Source organism: Chlamydotis macqueenii, chromosome 1 (genome assembly GCF_036417535.1).
Source record: "Chlamydotis macqueenii isolate bChlMac1 chromosome 1, bChlMac1.mat, whole genome shotgun sequence".
NCBI lineage: Eukaryota > Metazoa > Chordata > Aves > Otidiformes > Otididae > Chlamydotis > Chlamydotis macqueenii.
The window spans coordinates 49,530,065-49,557,651 of record NC_141556.1 but is presented as its reverse complement, the minus strand read 5'-3'; the positions used below and the strand labels follow the sequence as shown (position 1 = coordinate 49,557,651).

The 27,587-nt window shown below is 40.1% G+C and overlaps 1 protein-coding gene across 2 annotated transcripts in view; it reads left to right on the top strand.

Annotated features, from left to right (window-relative positions):
- The window catches only part of TMCC3 (transmembrane and coiled-coil domain family 3), a 95,479-nt gene extending 78,988 nt beyond the window's left edge, over positions 1 to 16,491 (top strand). For both annotated transcript variants that reach the window (XM_086740069.1, XM_086740068.1), the window contains exons 2-4: positions 9,517 to 10,415; positions 11,917 to 12,052; positions 14,783 to 16,491. In XM_086740069.1, the coding sequence (XP_086596195.1) occupies positions 9,517 to 10,415; positions 11,917 to 12,052; positions 14,783 to 15,085 (1,338 nt within the window). In that variant the 3' untranslated portion in view covers positions 15,086 to 16,491. The remainder of the gene's footprint in view (positions 1 to 9,516; positions 10,416 to 11,916; positions 12,053 to 14,782) is intronic.
- Positions 16,492 to 27,587: the final 11,096 nt, after the last annotated feature.

Sequence of the window (27,587 nt, the reverse complement as noted above, 5' to 3'; positions counted from 1 at the left end):
GTTTTTTTTTTTTTTTTTTTTGTGAAATCATATTTAGTTGTAACTATTTGAATTGATTGTTAGAGTGTAAACTTAAAATACCATGCCAAGAGCAGGTTCTCTAGAAGGTGCACATCAGCTGAAATGTTGCTTTATTTGTTTTGTATGTGTATGAGATTTTCTGTGGACTAGTACTTGTTTATAATAATAATAATTCTATGTATATTTTTAAAATATTTATTAAATTATATTTGTATACTTGTACATTTATATAAATAAGAAGATAGTAAGTATACAAATAATATTTTAAAACATTTCCTCTTGGGGGACAATGTTTCATTTTCTTCCAGGAGGAAGATATGCAAAGAATACTGCCCAAGCAGGAAACTGTGGTTCTGTTGACTAATGCTTTATATTGCCCCTTCAGTGAAAAGAAAGGAAAAGGTTTTTGCTGTTTTAAAAAGAAATATAAATAAGAAAATGTTTAAAAGTTCTGTTGTTGTGGTCTTCAGCAGGTACAGGCTTAAATCCGTTGAGAATCTGTAGAGAATTTTGGCACTTACTGCACTGCAATTAAGATGTTTTCTCCAGAGTTTACTCAGAGAAGTGTTAATCGGTTATGGGTAGTAGCTTAAATACCATTATTGCAGCAGTGTTTTTGAATAACAAATGACCTGTGTAATAATGCATCTGTGTGATTCCAGTGTTAGTTGTCCTTATCTTGCATAATGAAATACAGTTTTGTTAATAAAAGTAATTTAAAACATTTTTTTAAAATGAAATAGGCTCTAAAATAAAACCTTTCATATCTCTCTTCTTTTTTGGGGGCTTCTCTTTTTTTTTTTTTTTTTTTTTTTTTCTTTCTTTCAGTATGTGTAGATCTTAGAATCATAGAATCTTTAAGCTTGGAAAAGACCTCCAAGATCATCAGCCTAACACCATCATGCCTACTAATGGTCATGAAGTATGGCCAAAGTTTTTGATTTTTGGTGGCCCAATCTCCCTGCAGTTCTCTGCCTTTGGGCTTATTTGTGGTATTAGGTACAAATACAAGCCTTGAATATCAAGTCTGGAACAAAAAAATGCGTATGCATAATGTGGCAAATAGTGAAAGTTTGCTTGTGTATATAAGTAACTAAGCTTTAAAAAATAAAGTTGCCTTGTCAAGAGATTTACTAGTTATCATGGAGAGAGAAATGAAATGCTCTTCAAAGCTGAGATCCTTCTCTGAAGAGCAGCCTGCAGTATAAGAGCAAGGGTGGGGAGGAGAGACCTTGTGGTGTTCAGCACACTTCTGAGTTCAAATAGGTTTGTTTGTTTGCTGCTGACACCTGGAAGGAGGGCTACCAGCTATTGAACTTAATGGATAAGCAAAGCTTAAAGCACCTAGTATCTAAAAGTTAAGAGATGAGAGGAGTATCAGATATGTCTGAAGTCTTATTAAAGAGGGATCAAAGCCATAGCTGTAAGCGTTCTAGTAGTTACTATAATAGTGAAAAATTACATCTAAGCTGCTTAAAAGCCTGTGTGTGTTAGTCACATAATGTAGTGAAGCAGATCTTATATTTTGATTAGGCCTTCATATCAAAAAATGAGCTAAATGTCCTGTGTATAGGCAGAACTGCTGATGTAACAGAAACGTATTTTTGAGGTTTTACTTTATCAGCCCAGTGTGGAGAGAAGGAGGGGGAAAAAAGGAAGAAGCAAGCAGATCCTTTGAATAAGTGACTCAGTTCATGTACAGGACAAGATGTGATTGTTTATATGCTCAGGATGTGCTGCTGCAGCATTAACGCAAATGAAAAGATCTTATGTGTGATGGAGCTATTGTTCTCTTGTTTATAAATGGAAGTTTTGCAATGGTTAAAACAAATAAGACCCGTGTCTTGGGTCTCCTGCTTATGATGGCCAGTCTGTCTGGATTTTGTGTTTTATCTCTAAATGGTAGTACTTATAAAGTTCCCTGCTACTGTTAAGTCTTAATGTTCCTGTTGCAAAATAGTTTTTATATAAGTGTTGCCAGCTCAAAGCAATAACAAGTAATGAATTAGACTTTCTAAAATCAATGTTGGGTTGCAGGTTTGATTTTTGTAGATATGTAAATCACATATTTAACACTTCCTTAACATTGTTTGTATTTTGGGAGAAGGAGGACCTGGTTGGTTGTTGACTATTAAGTTAGATGTGGGAGTTATTTCTCTGTAACTGATGGCAAGAAACTTAGTAGTATTCCCTGAAATCTCTTGTATGATTGTACAGTACCAGGAGCTAGGATTTAGGAAATACTTAAACAGTCTGAATAGCAATGAAGTTAAGAGAGCTGACTGAAACAGAAAGAACTGGGTGGAAGGAGCAGATGAACTGTTGTAGCTTTATCAACATGAAATAGATAATTGGTGATGTGAAGTTAGACAGTGGAGTGATATGAAGGAAAGCACACTCTAAATCACAAGTGGTGGGAAATCAGAAGCATATATTGTAACTAGGAGAATTGGTTAGTCATGGCAGGGATGTGGCTGGCTTTTTATCAAATTCTCATTCATAGAAAAGGATTTAATAATTGCAAATGTATAGCAGCTGGCTTTTCACAGATTATTTATGGTATTCTGGAAAGTTTAATTCTTGCCACCTATTTGAACATATTTAGAAAAAGAGCCTATTATTGAATGGGAGGGGAAGAAAATTCACAAAAGCTGGGGCAGGGGGAGGGAAAGCACTTATTAGAAACACTAAAAGCAAGTAGAACAATTAGTCTAGAAGAAGAGATGCAAGAAATTGTGTATAATTTCAAAAATGTGCCACCCCCACACTGATTCATAGTGACTGTATTTTGAGGGATCTGTGTCAGGTGAACGGCACTCTCCTTCAGTGGGCATGCAAGCTTCTCATAAGTGCTTCTCGATGGAACCACCCATGTAGCACCTGAGGCTCCCAAGTATTTCTTTATATTGCTATGGAAACCTGAGTAAGAAGGAACATACACATAAAAGTGACATTTCTTTTGATTTAAGAAGTTAGAAGAGAGTATTTTGACCCTCTTGCCCGCTTAAGAGACTTAAGCATAGTAAATTTGAGCATTAGTAAATCACTGTATTGTTTTCCCTAGTCAGGACAGGTTTGGTTTTGTTTGGGTTTTTTTGTGCGTGTTTGTTTTGTTTTGTTTTGTTTTTTAACATGGATACTGGACATTAAATGGAAAGTAACTTACTTTTATAAAGGCCTGTTGAAGTTTGCAGTGTCTAGGCACAGAAGTTGTTTGTATTGGAACTGGTTTGCTCATGTCAATTTTATACTGTGGAACAGTCTGGAACAGGACTGAATGTGAATCGTGGCATGGGAGACTTTTCAGTGGATATTGCTGGATTTTGGAGGAGCTGATGTTAGCAATGAGGCAGAAAACTACCTCTTCCCCCCATTGTTCTCTTCTCCCATTGTTGGTTTAATCTGAAATAGTACCATATCTAAAGACTTATTTACACACAAGCGGTGACCTAGCTAATTTGGCCTTAGTTCAGTCCTTTAATTAGAAATTAGATAAAAGGTTATGTCTGGAATAGTCCTAGTTTGAACTGAGCATGTTCGCAGGATCTGAGCCAAAACAACATTGGTGTGAACTTGGCTGTTTGGGTCACAAGTTATATACATGGCTATTTGGCATTGTCCAAATTAGACCAAGAGAGTAAAAGCTGTCTTTCTAGTAACACCAGAACTTAAGTGTATATACTTTCTTTGGCATTGCTTTCTACAGTGTTTGTTTTAAAGCATTTTAAACTTTCTTTTGCTTAAAGTAAGGGAGGAGGGAAAGACAGGTGATCAAACCCCCATCCAGAGGGACCTTGACAGGCTGGAGAGGTGGGCCCGTGCCAACCTCATGAAGTTCCACCAGGCCAAGTGCAAGGTCCTGCACCTGGGTCACGGCAATCCCAGGCACAAATACAGGCTGGGCGGGGAATGGATTGAGAGCAGCCCTGAGGAGAAGGACTTGGGAGTGCTGGTGGACGAGAAGCTTAACATGAGCCGGCAATGCGCCCTTGCGGCCCAGAAGGCCAACCGCATCCTGGGCTGCATCAAGAGAAGTGTGGCCAGCAGGTCGAGGGAGGTGATTCTCCACCTCTACTCTGCCCTGGTGAGACCCCACCTGGAGTACTGTGTCCAGTTCTGGAGCCCCCAACACAAGAAGGACATGGACCAGTTGGAGAGGGTCCAGAGGAGGGCCACGAAGATGATAAAAGGGCTGGAGCACCTCTCTTATGAGGACAGGCTGAGAGAGTTGGGGCTGTTCAGCCTGCAGAAGAGGAGGCTCCGGGGAGACCTGATAGCGGTCTTCCAGTACCTCAAGGGGGCCTACAAGAAAGATGGGGAAAGGCTGTTTAGTAGGGCTTGTGGTGATAGGACGAGAGGTAATGGTTTTAAAATAGAGGGGGGTAGATTTAGATTAGAAATTAGGAAAACATTTTTTACGATGCGAGTTATAGAACACTGGAACAGGTTGCCCAGAAAGGTGGTGGAGGCCCCATCTCTGGAAACGTTCAAGGCCAGGCTGGATGAGGCTCTGAGTAACCTGACCTAGTCAGGGATGTCCCTGCTCCTTGCAGGGGGGTTGAACTAGATGACCTTTGAAGGTCCCTTCCAACCCTAACCATTCTATCATTCTATCAAACTGACCCTGAGAAGGAGTGGTTTCTATATCTGAGGTCTTGCTTAGTTGCTTAGTTTATATCTGAGGTCATGCCTAAGTTGCTTAGAATAACAACTGATATTTTTTTTTTTTATAATTACCAGACCATGCTGGCATGGTGGGTTTTAAAAGGAGCAGTGAATTTTAAAGAGATGATAAAATTCTCTCCCCAAACACATTTCTGCTTTGGAATATACTGAAAAAGTAACAAAACCTCCTGTGCATGCTCTTTTACCCATTGGAGCCCCTGTGCTTCTGGTATATGTACACTTCTTGCCAAAAAGATAATACTCCTGATTATTTTTGTTCCTATTGCTAACCCCTAAAAGCTTTAGAGCTGCCCTAATCCTATTTTGTATGTTTCTTACGGGATTATTTTTCTAAGCACTAATCAGATACCCCTCTAAACATCTTGTAAGCTAGACTTAAATTGTCATCCTAAGTTTTTGTTTAGCTTGCACAGCTGTGACTGGTGATGGTAATGAGGCTGTTTGGGAAAAGAAAAAGAAAAAAAAAATCTTTATTTTATACTGTGAGCCTATTTGAGTAAGTAGATCGCTTTGTGTCTTTATGATTTGCTTCTGTTAGTTAGGCAATGCAAAGATGTGTGCTTTCTGGAGCCTAATGTGTGTATGCTGTTAATGACTCCATATTACAAATGCTTTTTCTCTGTGCTTCTTTCAGCCATTTCTTAAGAGTATAAAATAAATTTGTGAAATAAATAACAGAATTCAGTTTGACACACAAACATAGGTGGCTGAGCTCTCACTTGTCAGTAGAGCTATTGACACAGTCACTGGAACAGAGGAAGTGATTCATCTGAGCAGCCATGAGATGTGTGCTTGAGGGTGGGCTGCACTAGGATGGGCTATTCACTATAGATTTCTTTCTCCCAAATGGATCCCACCCAGGATCTTTGTGGAAGAAATGATCTTCCGAGCTCGTTGTTAGCATGGCTTGCAAATCTGAGCTTTGCATTACTTTTGCAGAGAGTAAGTGAGAAAACGTGTGGATCATTATGATGCCAGTAAAATCCCTGTCCTTGCTTCTGTGATTGGGTTTTCAAAGCGCTATTGTGCCGTGAATGCTTCTTTATGAATGGCAGGTTGCCTTTTACCCAGCTCTCCACTTACCATTTAAGACAGGAAGTTTACCTGCCAGTTCATGCATAATGAAGGGTTCCTAGCAGCGTGCTTGTGTTTATTGCACCAAGCAGTTATTCTGCTAGCCCTTTCAAGGCTCTGGACTTTGTCTTGGGATGGGCTGCATGAACAGCCTGGCCACGCAGCCAGGGATCTGCTTGCTCCTTGGAAAAAGGAGAGTTGGGGCAAAATGAAGTTATTTTACCACTGAGAGATACCTATCTAGTCATCTGTGGTGTCTGGCTCTGATGCAGGCAAGGAGCTTGAATCGCTGCACTCCTAAATCCCTGGTCTTAAAAGCTCTTCTTTGAGCAGCACAAACATTACCATTAGTTCTCAACTGTAGCAAAGTTCGTATGTGAACTGCTCCATAGAATGCAGTGGTCTCTCCAAGCCCCAGATTTCTTCTTTCAAGCTAACATCGGCTGTGGCTGTCCCAATAACCATATGTGAATTGTTTTTCCTAGAAGCCAGGTCCTGGGCCAGTACTCCTAGCAGTGTTTTGGGTACTTAGACACAATTCTTTTCTAAGCTTCACTGAATTTGAACTGACCCCATGATTGATTTTACTCATTTCAGAAGTAGATTTGCCACATGCTAATTGATTTCCTCAACTCCAAAAGCAATGCAACTTTCAGCAAGTTTATTCCCTTGACGCTATTGTTCTTTTTATCTCTATTGCTGTTGTGACCTTGAAGTTCCAGGAAGGCACAGAGTGCATGATGATGATAAACCTTGCTGACCGCTAGAGACTTTAGTGAGGGAGAGGACGTAGGGGAGAAGGGATCTGGTTTGGGCTTGTATCCAATTATTACAGTATATTTTTAGGCTATTTTGTACTAGGGAAGTAAACACTTAAGACTGTGTAAAGGTTACAGATAGACCCACCCATTCTTGGAAGTATGGGCAGCTTGTCCTGAGTGACGTCAGTGAGGGATCAGTTTTGTGTGTATATGCAATTTGGTGATTTATTACAGTATAATTTTGTGCCAAAGCTTATTCAAAAATGTCTTAGGTTGTTTCAGGAAACTATTGTTTTGTGCTGAGCTTTTTCTCTTTACTGAATTTGTCCAGACCTAGTAAATCCATTTAAAGAAATATTTGCAATATGAGGTGCATATCTAGTATCCAAGCTTTTGAACTACTTGCCTTGATTGCTTTTCTTTGAGCTTTTGGAAAGATACAGGTATCCTATGTCAAACTATTGCTTATATTAAATGAGTGTTTTAGCTACCACAACAGTATTATGAGTGTTACCACTTTAAAAAATGATCTGTAAAAGCTATTTTTTCTATTACTTATATTTCTAAGACTTGTTTGGGTTTTTTTTGTAATCATTGAACAATAAAAATAGAAGTTATTTTTGACGTTTGTGATTTCTGTCACTCTTTATACAGGGTGATACCCAATTTATATATTGCCAGCCATGTGTCATATCTGTGCAAATATTGAAGTGAGATCTCATTAATGAAGTAGATTTTTCTGTGAAGTACGTATGACTGATAATATTAAATCATACACAATTTTTATATATTTATAAAAATTACTTGCACTTCTTTTTGACAATTAAGCATATGGCTCAATATAAATTATTTTTAACAAACTAGTAAAGTGTAGAGCTATTAGACCACAGCACCGGTTTAATCCTTGGAATAGAGTGCCTATCTTAAAGGTCACCATTAACCAATATTCTCCAGAAGAAATTGTCAACTCCAAAACTCTTCAGTTTGCCTTTTTCAAGAGTCCATTTTTTTCTTAGAGGTTGATGAATATGAACTCTTATGTTACCTTGTTTGCCCCCTGAGCAATGCAGTAGCAAAAGGCAAAGAAAGCAAAAAAAGAGTACTGTAATCCTCAGTAATATAAGGATAAGAATATAAAGTAGGAGCAGTGACAATTTTGTCTGGAAATGGTCAGGTACAATTTTACGTCTGCATTGCCCTCTCTGTGTTTGTAAGCCATCATGATAGACGGAAGGTGAGAATAGTTCTCCTGATCACCCTGTGCATGATGCATGTCATCAACTGTCGGATACCATGTCTGGTTCCTGAGCCTGTATTTTAAGGGCAATACAGGAATGCTGGTGAGAATTTCCAGGAGAGCCATCAAAACTGTACAAGGATGTGAAAATAAACCTTACAGCAATGCTTAATTACCGTGACGGTAATTTTAAGGATTTCTCCCCGTCCTTATCTCAAACCTCGAGCTGTTTTTCTTATATCTCCTCCCCCTATTCTCTCGGAGGGTGGGGGGAGTGAGAGAGAGACTGCGTAGTCTGGTCCTGATTGGGGCTGAACTACGACATGGTTTTATGTTTTTGGTTTTTTTTTTTTTTTAATCAAGAAAAACATTGAATGGTGATCACTGGACTTGTATGTGCGCATAGGTCTTGCTGCAAGATCTTCAGTATTACAGACAATAATAAATACTTCTTTTATTTTCCAACAAGTAGTTGGAAATCAAACTTTTAATATAGTATCTCAAGCATTTTGAAGCAAAGAGTAGTTAAAGGATTTTACAAATGCGTCTTTAAAAGATACTTTAATACAGCTGCCCTTTCTCTGCAATGGTCTTGCCTGAGCAGTTGTATCAGTTCCCTCTGGTGTTAAAGCTCTGAAAACCCATTATGGCTAGAGCGTTTGTTAAGCAGTCTCTATAGCTATGATGTTGTAGCAGCTTTAATGAAATGTATCACCTTTGTCACAGAGGCTAATAGGAATGAAGCTATTCTGGTTAGGTCATTCTTGTCTCATGCCTCCCCTATGGCTTTGGCTTTATGTGAGGAAATATTTTTTATGCGTTGTATCAGACTCTTGCCTTTCTGTTTAGAAAGATTAATAACCTATTGTGTCTGTGTTGTGACCAAGTTGCCTGTTTGCTTTTGTTACGCTTCCTGAGAGCATTGTTAAGGTGTATGGATCTTATTCACTTGAGTGAATGCAGTTTTCTTTCCTGAGTTTTTCTCAGTGAATTTGCTCTTTAAAAAGACCTAGCCACAGCAGATCAAGTTGTTGAGCGTCTTCATGAAGCGTGGATAGTCACATGTGGGCCCATTCTTTCTCTATGCTCTCTGCACTAAAAACTAGCAGCTGCTTCCTGCTGAAGCATGCAGTAAATTTCCAAGAACTTTCAGTCAGTTGTGCAAAAATATTGAAACGTGTGACAAATTTGAATAGGAGGAGCATGTATCAAAACTGGACATTAACCTGGTAAAATATACTGAGCAGTATAACACTGCTGTAAAGGGAAAAATGTGTTTACATCTCTGTCGGTGTTTGACCATTTCTAAGAGAAAGATGGAGTAATTTTCAGTCATGATCTCTTTGAAGCTCTTAATATTAAGCAATATATTTAGGAGCCTTTTCTAACTAAATGTTTTTCTGATTTTGTGAATAACTGTAAATGATTCTGAAAAACTGTATACTTGAATAATTTTTGCTCTAATTCATCTTGCTGCTTTTTAAATAAAGACAGACAGTTCCTTGGGCTGTTTCAACCTAGGGAATTTGAGAAAAAGGCTTCTTAATTGCAAAGAAAAGTTCATTCTAATTTGCTGCTATAAGCTACTTTAAACTATAAGCTTTTTACTATAAGCTACAAGTACTTGTGTATTTGTTATAATTACATGCAGAAAAGGAAGCTGAAAGTTGAATTTTAAAAAGTAAAATTCAAATTCCATTAATGTTTGGTTTTTGTTGGTTTTTTTTTCTCTTTCAGGTGGAAAGACATGACATGAATACCCTGAGTTTACCACTTAACATTCGCCGTGGAGGCTCTGACACTAATCTGAACTTTGATGTACCAGATGGGGTCCTAGAGTTTCACAAAGTCAAACTCAGTGCAGATAGCTTGAAACAGAAAATCCTCAAAGTTACAGAACAAATTAAAGTTGAACAAACAGCTCGAGATGGAAACGTGGCTGAGTACCTGAAACTGGTAAATAGTGCGGACAAGCAACAAGCTGGGCGCATTAAACAAGTCTTTGAGAAAAAGAACCAGAAGTCTGCCCACTCCATTGCCCAGCTACAGAAGAAATTGGAACAGTATCACAAAAAGCTCAAGGATATTGAGCAAAATGGATCTTCCAAAACTACTAAGGATACTTCCAAAGATAACTTGAAAGATATTCAGCATGGAAAGCCTCGTCCCGCTGGACATGGAACAGAGAGCAGCAAGTCAAGTGTGCCAGGTGTTTCTTTAACACCACCTGTCTTTGTTTTCAACAAGTCTAGAGAGTTTGCAAACCTGATTCGAAACAAATTTGGTAGTGCAGACAACATTGCTCATCTCAAAAATACCTTGGATGAATTTCGGCCAGAAACAAGTTCTAGAACGTATGGGGGCAGTGCCACTATTGTTGCCAAACCAAAATATGTTAGTGATGATGAATGCTCAAGCGGGACCTCTGGCTCAGCAGATAGTAATGGGAATCCTTCCTTTGGTCCTACTGTGGCAAGTACCCTGGACAGCCAAGGAAAGCTTTCCATGATTTTGGAGGAACTAAGGGAAATCAAGGAGACGCAGTCCCAATTAGCTGATGATATTGAGAATTTAAAAACACAATTTAAAAGAGACTATGGCTTTATTTCTCAGATGTTACAAGAGGAAAGATATAGGTATCTTTTTTTAACTGTTCTCTTGAAATGACTTTTGAATGGGTATAGAAGCTATTTGGAAAGTGTAAATATGGGTGGGTGCTTGTGTGTGTCATACTTCAGAAGCAAGAGGAAAAAATAATTCCAATCAATATCTCATACCAAAGTGTTCCACTTCTCCCAATAACTGAAAATACATGTAGAACATTAATATTTCCTATCAAATGACGTGTTAGTTCTTTGCCTTTTGTTGAAGGCTTGTCAGAAGATTCTTTCATCTGACATATTGTATTACGTGAACACTGCATATAGGAGATACCAATTGTCTTGTAACTTGTCTAAGGATTCTGATCTATTGTGACTTGAAAATGCTAATCGGTCTACGGTGTAGCAGAGCTGACTTACAGCTGATAAGTATACCCTTTAGTCCTGACTACCTTGTCCAAATACTTCAGACACATTGCTGTCTTGTGGATGCAATGTCACTTTGTACCCTGGTGTAACACACGTCTGTGAAATGTAATTTTAAGTGCAGTAGCACAACTTCCTCTTGCATTTGTTGCTTGGCAATTAATTCCTTTATCATCCACTGTGAGAAATGAGATATGTTCTACAGAGGGCTTGCACCTGCTGTACCTATATCCCATTTGTCATATTACTTGTAAAGTAAGTGTTGGTTCTTGATGTCTTTACTACATTAATGGGCAGAAACTCAGTATGAAATGCAATATTTAATGCTTCCCTTGTTTACAGTTCTTGAAATACAAGGGAAGACTAGATATCAGGTGGTAACATTGGGGAAGAAAGCACAGAGCAAATAGCCTACTGAACTCTCCTGCTTTCAAGAGAAGGCAGAACAGCTTTTTCTGACAGCTTACTGCTGTTAAGATCTCAAGCCTACTCCCACCATTTTCACAGCTAGACAATTTTACCTCTTCCATTTTTGTGCCGACAGCAGTGTTTGCCTGTTTGTGTGTTGAATCACGTTACAAACTCAAAAAAAACCCTTCTAGTTTCCTGATGGTTTAGTTGAACTGGTTTACCGTGCGGAAACATGCCAGAACAGGCTGTACATGAATGGCAGGACCTTTCAGTTGTGTTTAAGAGGTGATCTAGCGAACATATTTTTACTTTTACTATTGGTAAGCTGATAACTGGCTCGAGCTTATTTAGGAAACCATATCTTCTGCTCTAAATGAAGAGTGAGAAACGGAAAAATGTGACTTGGATACCCTTAGCCACTGTTTATAGTTCATATAATTTGCCAATTATGTACAAATATTTGCTTTTTAACACCTACTGCCAGCAAAAAAAAACACTTAAAAAAGGCTTTCAGTTTGCTGAATAAATGCTAATGGAGAGTTTCCAAAGTTTTTACTGATTTCTTTATGTACTCTGTAATGCCAATCAGATTAATCCATAGTACACTGAGAAAAATTACCTTTTAAAATGTGTAATTGTTTTCATGACTTAGCATTACTTGAATAAAAGGCACTAAATTTAGACCTTTTTTCCTAATAAGATATGAAAGATTGGAAGACCAGTTAAATGATCTCACTGATCTTCATCAACATGAGACAGCAAACTTGAAACAAGAGCTAGCCAGCATAGAGGAGAAAGTGGCGTATCAGGCATATGAGCGATCACGAGATGTTCAGGTACTTTTTTTTTTTTTTTCCCCCTTTATCATAAGCTTTTAACATTTTGTAGAAATCTTGTACTCTAAAACACTTGCCTCTTTCTGCATCTTTGTATATAAGGATACTGAGGAAAGATTTAAGCCTATGTTTTGTCTGTTTTAAGGTGAAAGCCCAGCACATTTAAACTGGTGACATTCTCAGTTTGTTTCAATGGATTCAGAATTTTGTCTGATGGAGTTGACAATATAGCCTAGGCAGACTTCTGGATGAAGAATGGCCTGTTTTAATTTCTTGCACCAGAGGAGGAAGGAATTGAGTCTCCTTGTATTGTGTAAAATGCCACTTTTGACAATGTCCTAACACAAACCTCTTGCCTCAGACTTTCTCTGATATCTAGTCATATCACTGGGAAGGCTTATTATAAATTGAGTTTAAGGTAAAAAGTAAGAGAGCTAATTGATAAATAGGCTTATAAATTTGCCAGTTACAATTTAAGTGTTTTAATCCATGATCACAAGAGCCCCTATAATCAAAGCTGTTGAGTGTGTTCACTCAGTGATCAGTTGTAGTCATGTCTGGCTTCAATCAAAAGCCAGTAATAATGTCTATAAATTTGTCCTGACAGCATGCAGTTACATACTTGAATATTTATGTACAATATAAGCATTTATATAACGCATAATATTTCTACCCAAAGTCTGAGCAAATGGTGAAAAAGGTGAAAACATTGTTTTGCCTTAGCTTAGGTTTAAATTCACTGACAACTGAGGAATGACTGTCTTTGTATTGGCTTGGATGGTTTAAAAAAAAAAAAAAAAAAAAAAAAGACCTGTCTGGTACCTGTGGTCACATTTCTAAACGGATAAAGTACAGGCAGCAGGACAATCACACGGTTCGCTGATTGGTGTGAGAGTTAGGAAACTCCTGGGAACAGAGTGGGAAAGGGACAGTACTGAATCTAAGCGTATCACAGGTTCCTTTGTAGATTTAAAGAAGAGAGGTCTCGTGCAGGACTCCTTTTTATGAAGGCATCTTGAGGATATAAAAACTGAATGAAACCCAAGTTCTGTAGCAGAAGGTCTGTGAATTGTTCACTAACTCATTAGCAGAACCCTGGAGCAGTGTCAGAGACTTCTAAAACGAATTGAAGTGCTACCTGGATACAGCCTTGTTTCTTTTATTTCTGTACAGTTCAGCCTGTTTAAACTTGTCTCTTCAGGGGTTTGGCAAATAAGCTAAAACAGAGTAAAAGCATTTAAGCTGTGGATATTTTAAGTAACAACCTAATTTCGGAGCACTCTGTCCCTAAGGGATGGGCAGATCATTTTTAAAATACTTGCTCTGCCTCTCAATACAGAATTGCAGGTATCAGACTTTTGCAGCTGGTCTTTCTCTGAAGCAGGATGAGATGATTTGAGAATAGGTCAGAGTGGAAGAAGGACCAGGAAAGTTCTTTAGTGTGTAGTGGAGAGCATGCATGAACCCTAAGGGACTTTGTGCTACCCGTGAACTGTCTTCTACACTACTACTAATTCCTAGAATAGTGAAAGGAAGCAGCCTTTTGTAAGGTGCTGTGCTGTACATTTTGTCCTGACTTTGATGCCTGGCTGGTCACAACTTGCTGAAACAACAGAGAACTGACCCAGCAAAAGAAAGATAACAACTCTATGTGCACTGGTTTTGTTTGTTTTTACATGGAGGATTGGGTTGAGTTGGCTTACTATGTGATCAGGTGAGCACTCCTGCCAGTGCAAGGGAAATATTTGGAATTTGAGACTGGGGAAAGGAAGTAGGGATGCTGGAGCATAATTTCTCCCTTTTACACAGTGGTAAAAAGTTACATCATATTGATTGAACTCAATAAATTATAGCCTTGCACTGTGTTACATAGTGGTACTCAAATCCCAATTCTAGCAAAAAGTGGTATTTTGGCAAGTAAGTGAGGCAGTTGGAAATTTTTCTGTTTCGCTTTGAGAGGGCTTAAGCATGGGATCAGTGACTTAGGAACCATTTTATTCAAAGACTAAAGTCCACCCTCAAGCAGAACAGAAAAGCCTACTTTCTTCAGAACAAGATGTGAAGCAGAATATATCATCATGTGAGAGCGAGAATCCCATAAAAGCATCACCACAGATTTCTCCACTGCACGCTGCCCACTTGGGGTATGGATTAATGAGCCTTCACTCTGACAGAGGGAGAAGGCAGTCACTGAGGACTCAAACCTGGCACTGTACAAGAGGTGGCTTTGAGAGAAAAAGTAATGTAGACCAGAGAGGTGGTATAAACTAAATGGTACGAGTTGCCAAGTACATTATTTAGTATCACAGCAAGCCAGTACTACCCTACTGTTTTCTATAGCATATACAAAGAAACTAACTTTGATACTGGTTTAATGCAGGGAAAGTTGCTATGGCAACAGCTTTCCCAGTACTTTTATCTCATCAGTATATGCAGGAAACATTATCTGTTGTGAACTTTAGAATTATGATACTTTTTCTCAAGCATGAAAAATGTAAAAACCTCATTTTGGACAGTGTTGTCAGACTTGATTATACCTGAGCAGGCAGTGATACACACATGCAGATATATATGTACATTTATTTTTTAATAAGTTGGTGGTTCATTCAAGTTTCAGGAGACTGTAATAAATGGCACTTCTAATCTAGCTGATGGATGGCTCTGCAGCTAAAATGGGAAAAGTGGTGTATGGAAATACAGCTGCCCTAATTCTTGTTTTCTTGTCTCCAGGAAGCCTTGGAATCATGCCAGACCCGGGTTTCAAAGCTGGAGCTCCATCAGCAAGAGCAGCAAGCACAGCAGTCTGAAACAGTTAATGCCAAAGTGCTCCTGGGGAAATGTATAAACGTTATCCTGGCCTTCATGACTGTCATCTTAGTGTGCGTTTCTACTATTGCAAAGTTCATTGCTCCTATGATGAAGAGCCGTTTTCATATCATCTGCACTTTTTTTGCAGTGACCCTGCTGGCAATATTTTGTAAAAACTGGGATCATATCATTTGTGCCATAGAAAGGATGATTATACCAAGATGAAGCAGCTGGTCTGGCTGCTTTCTTTTTTTGTGTGTTTGTTTCTTCCCCTCCCTGTTTTTTAAGTGCAATATGTATACAAATTATTTTTTGTCAGTTTAAATGTGCAGACTAGATGGAGAAGGCTACAAAGACTCTTGGACTTTAAGGTGTAAATACGTAAATGCATACTTGCTGGCAGTCACTTGCCTGTTCAATCCAGTTGTGTCTAACTGACCATGTCTATGATGCACTGTTCACTTATGTCAGTCTCCTGCCTTAATCCAATGGGTTTTCCACTTTACAAGCCCACACCCACAAAAGCTGGTATGATGCTCTGGGAGGGATCCAAGCAACTGCAACTGTCAGGCGTGCTTTTTACTAGACTGGAGTGCAAAGAGTGTGATCAGGAGGGAGTGCACCACAATGTTTGAGCTCTGTTAGACTAAAAAACTCATTTTCTCTCTGAATCCAACTAGAATGATTAGCCAAATTATACAGTCATATGTATTAATAGTTCTTGATTCTAAATTAATGAGTATCTGTGTATGGGGTTTCTAGTTTTCAGGACTGGCAAAATTTGATGCTTCTGCTAGTAACCTTTTGCAGAGAGTTTTATTGTTTGTCAGTTAGACCAGTGATGACTATTAACCACAGTCAGCGGTTGTTCTGTCCCGGCACTGTTCTTTATCACATTCGGAAAACGCAAATGTGGCATAAGACTTCCAAAGATAAACTGTATTGAATGCCAAGATCTCCAGGCCACTTTGTAAAGGAGTAAAGAAGCAAGTAACCAGTGGGTAAATTGTCATGCAGACCAAAGCACTCACTTGCTCCAAGCCCTGCAACCTGCAAGGAAAAAGGAGTACAGAGAAAGGCAACATTTATGTTAGCCTTTGTTAGCACTGACTCCTTGGGGTGCTCTAACTGAATGCAAAGCAGAGAGGTGGTGGGACTCTGGGTACTGTGGATTTCTCTTTTTTTGTGTGTCAGATTAAGGAATATGGAAGGAGCATGAGGGAACAGGTCCTTAGGGGAGCAGGGAGTTAAATTTCTGTAAATATACAAACACTGTGCAGACTTTCTTGACAAACATTCCTGAATATAATGTATTAGCATACAGTACCACTACTTGGAGACAGGTTTGGCTTTGTTTTCTTACTTACATTTATTTTGCTTGTTTTAAGAACTGCAAAGATGATTTCCCTGAAATCTGCTTGGATTTTAGCCATGATGTAAAACAAGATCTTTAATAAAAACCAAACCAAACCACCACAACCAGAATTATTCTCCACCCTCCATTAAACAACAACAACAAAAAGACAGCGTCTCCAGTTATTTGATGTTCAGTGTTGCTTACTTTGAAAATAATTGTCATGACAGATTTTATTTTTATTTTCAGTTGCAGTATTTGTTAGGCTGGTTTTATGGGGGGGGGATTACTCGATGTGTGTATTTGTTTCTAATCAAGTGCAATAGTTGGTGTAGAAATTGAGAAAACCTTATTCTGAGGAAAGGGAGTAGGGGGGAGAGGGGAAGTAGGGGAAGAACTCTGACATCTTCCCATGATTGGATTAACAGTGAATACAGTTACTTTTTGTGGCTTCAGGGACTGAAGGAAGGACCAGATTAACTGCATAAATAATTATATGACTCAGCATTTGGAAAATTCAATTAAAACACTTTAAAAATCATTAAAGAAGTCTTTATCTGTGCTATGTCTGTGAACAGAGAAATCAGGCAGGATTGTGCTGGCTCACAGGCACCGGAAATGGATCAGATCAGGCACACCCATGTTATCCTAACCCAGCCCTGCCTCATCTTCAGGGGGAGGTGGAGGGGAACGCAAAAGTCCTGCTGAGAGGACCAATTGATAAGCCCAAACTTATCAATTGATTTATCCTTGGCTGTGTCAGGAAGAATTCTTTTTATAGGTACATTTTTCTTAATATTTTAGGTTAGGTTGGTTTTGGTTTTGTTTTAATTTTCCTCTTTGCCTTTACCCTTATATTCCTGATATCCCCTGAAGAAGGAAAGAGCTATTGTGTATAAAACTTCTCTGTCTTAGTTGTTGCATGGGCTCCTGCCTGCTGTTCAGTTCAGGGAGACCTTTCTTCTCGTGGTTTTTTAACCCATTTCAGGACTGTATGTGTGCATTGCAACAGGCCTTCACCCCCACCTTCCAAATACCTGCGCTTAGCCTCCTTTTACAGGCAGCTCATAAACAGAGGAGATTGCTTCCACTAATGCAGCTCATAAACTTATCTTCACAGGGAGGTCCCTTCCACAATGTTAAAAAGATTAAAAGGAAAAAAAGTAGCAGCTCTTTCCCGGCCTTTACATCACAAGAAAGAGTTTCCCTTGGTTTATTTTTATGACCTTTTGGTGTGTCCTGAGATCCTCTTGGTCTTTTCCACTGTTTTAATGTGATTTGTTCCGATCTCCATTTTGAAAAGGCATATAATGTCCTTTTTATAGTCTGTACTTTCCATTTCTGTAGCCAGTGAGTGTGCTTCTATTCAGGGTCCCTTCCTTTCTGAAGCGTCTTCCTAAATTTCACCACCCATTTAACTAAGCGGCCCTAGACTTTTTTATTCCCCTTATTTCTGTAGACCACAAGGTTATACACCCATTACAATAAAACAAGAGTCCTGGTACTGATCCTCAGAAAGCTGTGACTCTTCATGGTGTTTTCTTGCCATCTTTATTGTAATCTCCATTCTTCTCTTCATTTTATACAGCCACCTGGTTTGGCCAGTTGAGAGAACACTGCTTGTCTAGCATTTTGTTAAATGGGTTCGAAAGCGTAGATGTGCAAGAAAAAAATACCACATGTTAATTTTTATGTAAGAAAAACTGCTTTGGCTGTTGCATGGTTATATGTTTAAAGAGATAATCCTCCCAGTTGTAGTTATATAGTTAAAAATGTCATGTCAGCTGGCCTCAAGGTCAGGTAGAAAAAGGTTAGTCATTTTTCTTATAACAAAGGAAGTTGGTATGGTACAATTTGGGGATGTGAAGGTTTCTGCTCCAAGGGCATCCTAACACAGCCCTGGAAGATGACCTCAGTGCTGAATAAAATCAATGGGCCTTCAAAGATTGCTCACTGTCTTGATAGAACCTGACTGGGTCCAAATTGGAAACAGAAGGGTCTTGTGTTTCCATATTGGCTTTATATCTGGCAGAGGACACAGAAGAAGCTGTAAAGGCTGCATGCAAATTAAAACTACTCTAATTGGTAAATAGGCACGGCACTTCTCTAGGTAGTTTTCCCCGCTGGATTTAAATCACTGGAGAATGTGGTATGCATCAAGAAATGTATATTTAAAAAAAAAAAAGTTAAGGGCAAAAGCCTGCTTTTGGGTGAAACTGTTACAGTTTTGCACTGAGTAAGACTGCAGTTCCAGGAGTTCTGCCAAGTGGAAGGCCACCCAAAGGGGAGGGAGGTCTTCCCTCCTGCCTTCACCCTCCTATTTCTTACCTTGTGCTGACACTGGTGTGTGTTGCAGTCTTCCATATGCCGTGGTCATGTTAGCTCACTAGACTCGAAGGAAAAAATAGCAAACAAGGTGGATAGTTCTCCACATCTAGAGACTTAAAGGGCTGATGAAAAGGTCTCTGGACTGCGAAGCTGGGACAAAAAGGGAGAGATGAGCCTTTTTCTTCCCTGCTGCAGTGAATCATTAGCTGCCTCTAGAACTGCACTCTGGGCAGCCTAGATGGGGCAGCTTCAGTGTAGAAAGGTTCTTTCTAGCTTTTGCCTGCAAGGAACAGATGCAAACAGCACAGGATGTGGTAGTACAGGCTAGCCAGCTGTGTCTGTACCCAAGATCAAGAACAGGCTGGTGGCTGGGCTAGCCAGGGCTGATGCCTGGCCACTAACTTTGGTATCAGCATCGCTTCCACTGCTTAGGCTAGGATTTTATGAGTGTCCTGCAGTCAGAGCTGGGCTTGCTATGTATGCCTACACCATCCCAAACAGTTGCAAGACCTTTCTTAATGAGAACTTAATGAGAATTGTTCAGCTTCTCAATCAACTAACCATGTTCTGTCAGGATATTGTTTGCTTTTATGTTCTCATACAACACATTAGATGTTCTTAGTATACTCCTTACACTTACTCATCATGAGCCTCTAAAACACTCCCACTCAACAAAAAGTTGCCAGACAGTGGCTTTTTCAGCTTGGTGCAGCCTGGTAGTCAATTACTTCACTTTGACAGTAGCTCTGCAACTGAAAACCCTTTCAGTTAGACGTTAATACCTGTTCTATAGGCTTTTGGCAGCTTATGTGCTCAGAGGTTTCTGGAGATATAGTTTCTCATGAAGGTTAGCACAATTTTCCTGATCTCTCCCATTTCAGCATTCAGGTCTAAACTAGGTTTTGTCTAAAACTTGTATAATAGATCCCTTCACTAGCTTCCACTACAACTCTGTTATTGTCAAACATCCAGTTAGTCACTGACAGCACTGAATGAGACCCAGTTTAGATTCCTTCTCCTTTACGTTCTATATGTTCGTGCAGCTTCTCATTTTACTGCACTCTTGTGATGTCTACTTGTTCTGAATTCTTAGAGCAGCACTGTTAAATCTGACTGCTTTTTAGTTTAAGATCAAAATGCTTGTGTTATGCAGTGCCTCTGCTGCAGGACCATCGCCTATAGATCTGAAACCTGCACTATGTGAAGGACGTTTAAACCAATGGTTTTCTTTGAACAAATGACTGCTTATCAGGGGAACAGAAATTCAATAGGTGAAGGAATTTTCTGTAGGAAAAACATGATCCACTGACTAGAAGTTGAAGCTAGACAAATTCAGTGTAAGCATAAGCTTCAGTTTTGTAATCATAAGGGTCACAAGCTAATTATTAGCTACTGAATAACATAAACAAGTGCTTCAGCATTCATTTGAAGTTAAAGTTGAATGCTGCTGTTCAAAGAGGAATCAGTTCAAACCTTATGTTTGATACAAAGTCAACTGCATAATCACAAGTAGTGCTTTCTGGCGTTAAAATCAATGAACAAGAAACTGGGGGAGGGGGGTGTGGAGGGGAAACAAAAAAAAAACAAACAACCAGCCCACAGAATCTTGTGGTTTATATGTGCGGTTTGGAAACCAAGCCTCTTTCCACTGTGATATAGACATTTTTCTTCTGGATTCAATGGCACAACAGAAGGTAAACACAGATTGATGTAATTAAACATTTTAATTTGGATAACAGAATTTAATCACTTCTGAAAGTCCATCTAGGAATAGCAATCAGGCAAGTTTACTCTCCTCTTTTTTAATCAAGTAAATCTTTATCTGCTTTTTTCATTTACTATCATGTCAGAACATGGCCTTTAATTAATTGTATTGCTGCCCTTTAAAATGCAAGAGATTATAAAAGGCTTGTTTTCAGATACAGTTTGAGTGGTCTCTCTGATGCTGAGTAGAATCCAGCAGAAAGAAGCAAACAGTTTTACATTACAGCAGTGAAAGACTAAGAAAAGTTTAATTTTAGTTAATGGGATTGCTTATTTTCCCTGAAAAAGCAAACTGAGATGATGCTGTATATAAAGACTGCATGATGACTAGTCCGACTGTCTTGTACGGTTGATTTGCTGTATGTTTAGCATATTAAGTTGTACTGTTGTTGGAAAGTTTTGCACAAAGCCACCTTTCCTTTTTACCCAGTGAACCCTGGTCTGTAGTACCGAGGTGTATCAAAAATTGTCTGGTTTTATTGACTAAAGTTAATTGTCTCAGTGTGTGATCTACAATTGTTTCTCACACCATTTTCATTTTGTGCAGCACTGTGGAAAGATGCAACTACAAAAATGTAATTTTTGTATATTTTGTTGTGTAGTCATGACTGCCTCTAAGATGCCATTAACATTTTTTAAAATAAAAATATTTACACGTATTTGATGATTAACATTTTTTCTTAAACTTACTGTCTTAGCACGCAAACCCCTATTAGTTTTTCTTTGTCAGTAACAAAGTTATTCAATTGGCAGTGGCAAAGTTACTCAATTGAGCGTAAGTCCCAGCTTTAAAATACTGATGAAACTGAGCATTCTGTTCTGACGCGGTTTTGACAAAAACTGGTAATTTGAATTTTATTTACAGCTATGACATGGTGAAACTGCAAAGATCAAAGAGGGTGTCACCATTGCTCTTCTCCAGAGCTTATGTGAACATGCTATGCAATGTGATGCTATTGTGCCAAGCAGCTGGACTCGCTTTGGACTTTTTTTGAAAACTGAATTAGAAACCTAAGCTGAGTTTTCACATTATTGTCAGAAATCTTGGCCACATGTGCCAAAAATGGAATACTGACATACCTAAGAGTTAATATAGCTGACATAAGGCAAAATATTTGCATTTCTTTTTCACAAAGCCGAGGTCTTGTCAGCTGGCACTGGCAGCCATTGGGAATTATATTATTTTTACACCAAGAACAGAATAGAAACAGTGCAGTAACAGCGTGTTGCTTTGCAATCATGCTGTACTTCCTGTTTCCTCCTATTCGAGGAACTGGCATACAGTGGCTCCAATGTCACCTGCAGACTTTCCAAAGTCTTGTCATGCTGAGTTTCATGCGGGTGCCTGGAACTCAGTCTATATTAAGGCCAACTCCATTCACAAACAGCAGGTTCCCCCTCAGCTGCTGATAACTTTTACCCACTTCTGGCTTGGGCTGAGTAACTCCTGTGAACGCACCAGCAAAGCAGATGTGGAAAAAAAAAAAAGCATCTCACCATCTCACTCATCATCAGTTCTCTCAGTTGTTCATAACTCTGGCTTTGAAGAGTGTATAACACACCCTGGTAACTCAGCTTCCAAAAAACGGAAGGCAGAGAGGAAAATACAACAGTGCTGTTCACCTTAGCACAGAAAGAGAAGCATTACTCCTAGCCAAGTACAATGTTAGCAATCACTGGATGAAGCAAATAACCCTTACCAGCAGTGAACACTGAAAATACTTTGTGTTGGTGCCCTCAATATCTCTGAGAACCAAAGTTGTAAAAATGTGCCAGAAACCATGTGAAAGCACCCAAGACTTAATCTGCTGCTACACTGCAACTCATTCAGACACACCACAACCTGCTTTGACCTAGCTAGGTCAGACACTGCTAGCAATGCAATTTAAACTTAGTGATAAACGCTTCCCAAATAAATGCACGTGTGCCGCTGCTCTACTTGTGCTACTGTGGAAGAGTACAGCAATCAAGCGGCAGGTTCTGCCCCCCATGGCAACCAGCACAGAGCTGATGTAATTGAAAGGAGAAATTTCCACGCTGTATCCTCCTCAGTTCATGTTTGGACTTGTGGACTTAGGCGACAACCCATCAGTTCTGTGAAGCTGCTTAGTGGATCGATGCTATGTTACCTTTTATGTGCAGCCTACCAGATTCAGATAGAAATAATGCACAGAGGTTGAACTCCTAGGACAAGCTTGAAGCTGGCCAGTGCTAAGCTGCTGAAAGAAGCGTCGACACACTTTTTTGACAGAAACTGAGCCTGCATTTGATGTAGTCGTGATCCCTTCAGTTGGTGAGTGTGTGATTCTACCCATCTGTGTGTGTTAATTTGGAAAAACTCTTTAGTTAATGTGGCTAGAATGGGGTCAATCTGATGGATATGAAAGCGGAGTCAGGACTGAAGCCTGTAATGTAGGAGAACAATATACATAAATATGAAATCTTGTAGCCCAATAAATTCCCTCTATAATTTTCTGTTGAATACCATTTTAATAAGTTGGTACTGGTCTGGGAAACATCCTTTTTCCCTATAGCCACAGACACATGGTTAAAGGGGAAGGACGCAGAAGATCAGTATTTATAAGCACGAGGTAACTCTATGCACATGCTGAACAGAAAAAGTAGAGAACACAATGCTGTATAATCAGCAGTCCCATGCAACACATTTGCCTGAGCAATGGCTTCATAAACGGCCTCATGCCTTGTATCGACTGGTGTCCCATGTGCTAACAACTACATTTCAGCTCTGCTGAGCTCAACAGTAAAAAACCCTCTGAGTTTAACTGGGAACACTCTTATCACAGCCCTATAGCACTTAAAAGCAATTTCATCTTCTGATTTTGCAATGCCAAAAATACTATTTTTCTCAGGCAATCTACACACAACAATGTATCGTTTTAACTTGTCACCACAAATAGCACGCTACTCAGTCACAGACATCTCTGTCGCAATTGTATGAGATGATGAAACTATTTGGACACTTTCAGGCTTTGCTGACTCAGAGGCTGAACACAGCTTGTATTCCCAACACTAATTCCCCACTTGGCCTCTATCCTGCTAGGTGGGATTCAGGTCAAGGTGACATAAACTAAGCATGGATTAAACTACAGGTATGACCAGCAGCATGTGTGCGTAACAGCAAAACCCTTCTCTAAAGATATGCCACAGGGCTACAGGAGCCTGAGGATTTACCTGATCTAGCAACTATTTTCAGCTTGCTCAACTGAGGCAGCAAAGAAGTATAAATGAGCTTTCAAACTCATGGAGACATTTTCTGACCATACTTACACAGTATCTTCTGCCAAAAAGTGCACCTGCAAACCACATTGAAATATTTTCCCAGGCTTCTCTACATATTTTACAGCTCTTTGTATGTTGCTTTCTTTGTGCAAGGATGAACCTTGCTGCTCTGTGAAATGCTGATCTGCCCAGAACTAATAAAAGATGACATTTAAAGAGACAAAAATAATCTCTAATACTGTCAACCAAAAACCTTGAGGTCTCTAAATAAAATATCTTTACTTTTACTTGATCCCCACAGTGAATTTAAATAGTGTACCTTAAAGAGACTGTACTTTTTTTTTTTTTGTAAAATAAACTATTGAGATCTATAGCTGCACACATTTCTATTTCTACCAAAAAAAACCCCAACCAACCAACCAAAAAACCTTGTGTTGTGGGAGTTTTTAAAAAAAATGGGAATTTGTCACTGTGGAATAATCCAACATATTATAAAGGTATTATACCTACTTCTTTTAGGTACTGACTTAATTAGAAGACTGACATAAACAAAGAGAAAACAAAACAAAACAAAAAAACCCAACCCCAAAATGTGCTTTGCCCCTCTCCTCAACAGGATGGCTTGTTTTCATATTTACTTCTCTCTCTCTCTTTTTTTTTTTCCCAATTTGTCTTGTAATATTTATAGTCTTAATTTTCTAGCTGTTTCTCCCTCTTGCTCTCTAGGCTCACCTCTTGACTGACTCGCTTCTCTCTCTTCTGTGCTCATAAGCGCCATGCACCCGCCTTTCTGTTCCTCCTCACACCCTTGAACTCCATCTTGTCTCTTGCTTTTTCTCTGTTTCCTTGTGCTCTACAAGATGGTCAAGCATGTCTGAGTCACTACAGCAGCTCTATTTTTAAAGCAAGCAAAGGTAGGAGCAGGTTTTCAGCGCTGCTTCCCGCATTGCTGTGAGACACGGAGAGAGATGGTCACTGTGACAAAGGAGCATCATTGCCACTCGTACTTCAAAAATGCTAGCTTTCAGGTGATTAACTAAAATTACCTGACTCACTGGGCCTCTGAGGGAAAGCAAGTACACTTTTTTGATCAATGTGAAGAACATGGAGGCAAAAATAAAGTAATACAAGTAATACACCTTGAGTCATCCCCTTAGAACAAGATGCCACATTGGGAATGATTACCAAAAGTTGCAGTTATTCGCAAATTAGCTGGCAAGAAATCCCGCTCTATCTGTTGATTTTAATTACCTAAATAATCTCAGATTTTGTATTTTTTTTTGTATGTCCCTACCAGAGCTCACACTGAGTGACCTAGATTCTTGACAACATGTTTCTCATGTAAATTAATTGTTTTCCAATAGATTATAGCTGTATAATCCTGATGTGAACAGACGCTAATAGAACCAAGGAAAGAATCTGGGCCACGCTACCACTCCTGTTAATGAAGATGTACAAGGGAGGAAGACTTCTGTTGACCTTAGTTAGCAGTAATATTTGTAGAGCTGATAATGAAAAGCATAATTTAAAAATGAGCGAATCTGATACCAGAAAGAAGAGAGACAGGCATACAACTTCTTACTACTTAAAAAAAAAATAAATTTTTTTTGCATTGTAAACCCATCTAGAACTATGGCTTTTTTTTTTTTCTTTATCAAAATCTGGTTTGCATCGAAATTAAATTTTAGTTCGTTTTGGAAGGTGAACTTTTAAGTTGCTCTAATGTTACTTATTTCAGTATAAGTATACATTGGTAAGGACTGAATACCGCAATATTAGAAGTGAAAAATCAGCAAAGGTGTTGACCGCAAGCACAACATAGATGTAAAACTGCACAGCAACATCAGCCTGCACAGTCAGTCTTCCAGGGAAGTACTAAGCTCCCCCCACCGTAGCGATGGAAGTAACCGTAATATGTTTCAGACACCTTCTTAATAACTGAGCTTACAACCACCTCTAGGGGAGCTAGCTGTAATTGTAATCTCCAGATCTGTATAAAACTACCGGCAGATTTAACATTTGGCTTCTTTTCCTCTTTTTCCTCGGGGATGTGTGTGTGTCATCAGCAATACCCACCTTCTAATATACTAATTGAAACCGATTTTGGGGAGAAACTCTTCAGCAGGGCCTGTTGCAACAGGACAAGGGGTAATGGTTTTAAAATAGAGGGAGGTAAATCCAGATTAGACATAAGGAAGAATTTTTTTTACAGTGAGAGTGGTAGAACACCAGAACAGGTTGCCCAGAGAGGTGGTGGATGCCCCATCCCTGGAAACGTTCAAGGCCAGGTTGGACGGGGCAACCTGATCTGGTTGGAGATGTCCCTGCTTCTTGCAGGAGGGTTGGACTAGATGACCTTCTAAGGTCCCTTCCAATCCAAACCATTCTATGATTATATTAATTTTAATTCTTATTAAAGGACCGTTAATCTTATTAGGGGAGTGTCAATACCGGTCTGGATGATCAATCTCCCGCTTTAGTCAAAGAGTTTTTGGAGAGAAGTTGAGGAAGTTTACCAGAAGATCACGTTCACAGCATCTCAACTGCCCTTACAAGCTGGTTTCTGTCAGAAAACAGCAACTGCCACCAGGAAGGCCTGAGATGAAGGCCTGGGATGAAGGCATTTTCCTGTGTCAGCCCGAGGGCTCAGCCCGGCGGTGGCAACCGGACGACATTAGCACCGCTGGACGCCAAGCACAGCCCACACGGTTTCCCTCAGCCAGAAAGCGTTAAGCTCGGAAATTACTGCGAGCACGACCCCCGCGCCGCGGGGTCTGCCATTTTCCTTTCTCCTCCTGAAGCGAAACCGCAACGGTTGGCACGGGACTGCGTGAATTGGGTACAGAAAGCCGAATCTGCTATGCAGCGGCACAAAAACACCCCCGCATTTTAAACGCACCGTCCCCTACAACGCCGCCGTCGGCGCCAGGCACCGCGCGCGCGCACGGGGCGGTGTCCGAGGGCTCGGGGGCGGGGCAAGCCCGCGGAGGTCACGCGAACCCGTTTCCCCGGCAACGCCGCCTCGGCCCCGCCCCCATCCATCCCCTCCCAGGATGCCCCGCGCCAAGCGGGACCCCGGCGGGCGGCGGCGGCGGCGGGAGGTGAGGCGCCATTTTTAAATTCCTCGAACCGGTAGCGGCCGCTGGCGGGATAGGGTGCGAGGGGCAGGGTACCATTGAGGGGAAGCTGAGGGGGCTGGCTGGGGCCTTTCTGCTTGGGGCTTCACCTGCCGTTGTACGAGCTGGGAGGCCCCTTCGGTCTTTGCTCCGGCCCCGCTCGCTCCTCCCCTGGGCCGTTAGCTACCGAGCAGAGAGCTGCAGGGCCGGGAAGAGAGGAGGGCAGCCCGTTCCAGAGTGCGACCACTTGTATTTCGTGTCCTGTCCGGTGGTAACAGCCTGCTGCGGCCTCCGTGCGCTGGTGGGGTTGGGAATTATCCAGTACAAGTCCGGGGCGGCACAGTTCAGTGGTAGGAAGAGCCTGCTCCTGCTAGGCTTACAAGTGTTTACATTTGCGTGCTTTCTTTTCCACCGGCGAACTTCAGCCATGTGCCGTTTGAGGATAACGATTATTTTGCCGCACTTCTGGATGCGTGACATCCGTATTGGTGGTGTTCCTCTGACCAAGTTCCTGTGTCCATAAGCTATAGGAAAATTAACAGTAAAAATGTCATGGTGGCTTACATGGCTTGCTTTGCCTCACATGCTCTTTGTGCACATACTGTAAGGTGCATATAATTGTAATTCTGCCTCCAGGAGATGTAGGACATATACTAACATGAGACCTATGCACTGTCTGAACGTTTCTATTTTTAAGTTAATGTGAAAGGGGTGTGATTTTTCAGAAGAGTTTTGGTTGTGTGCTGTAGAGCTATTTGTATGCCTGAATAGAACTTGGAATGAGGTTCTAGTGAGCGAAAGTTTCTCATGTGTATTTGAAGGTCTCTTGTCATGAAAAAAAAAGTGCAAAATGTATGTGGCATGTGTTGACTAGCTGTTCTTGAGTACAGCTAGATTTACCAGCCGTAGCTGCCATACAAAACTT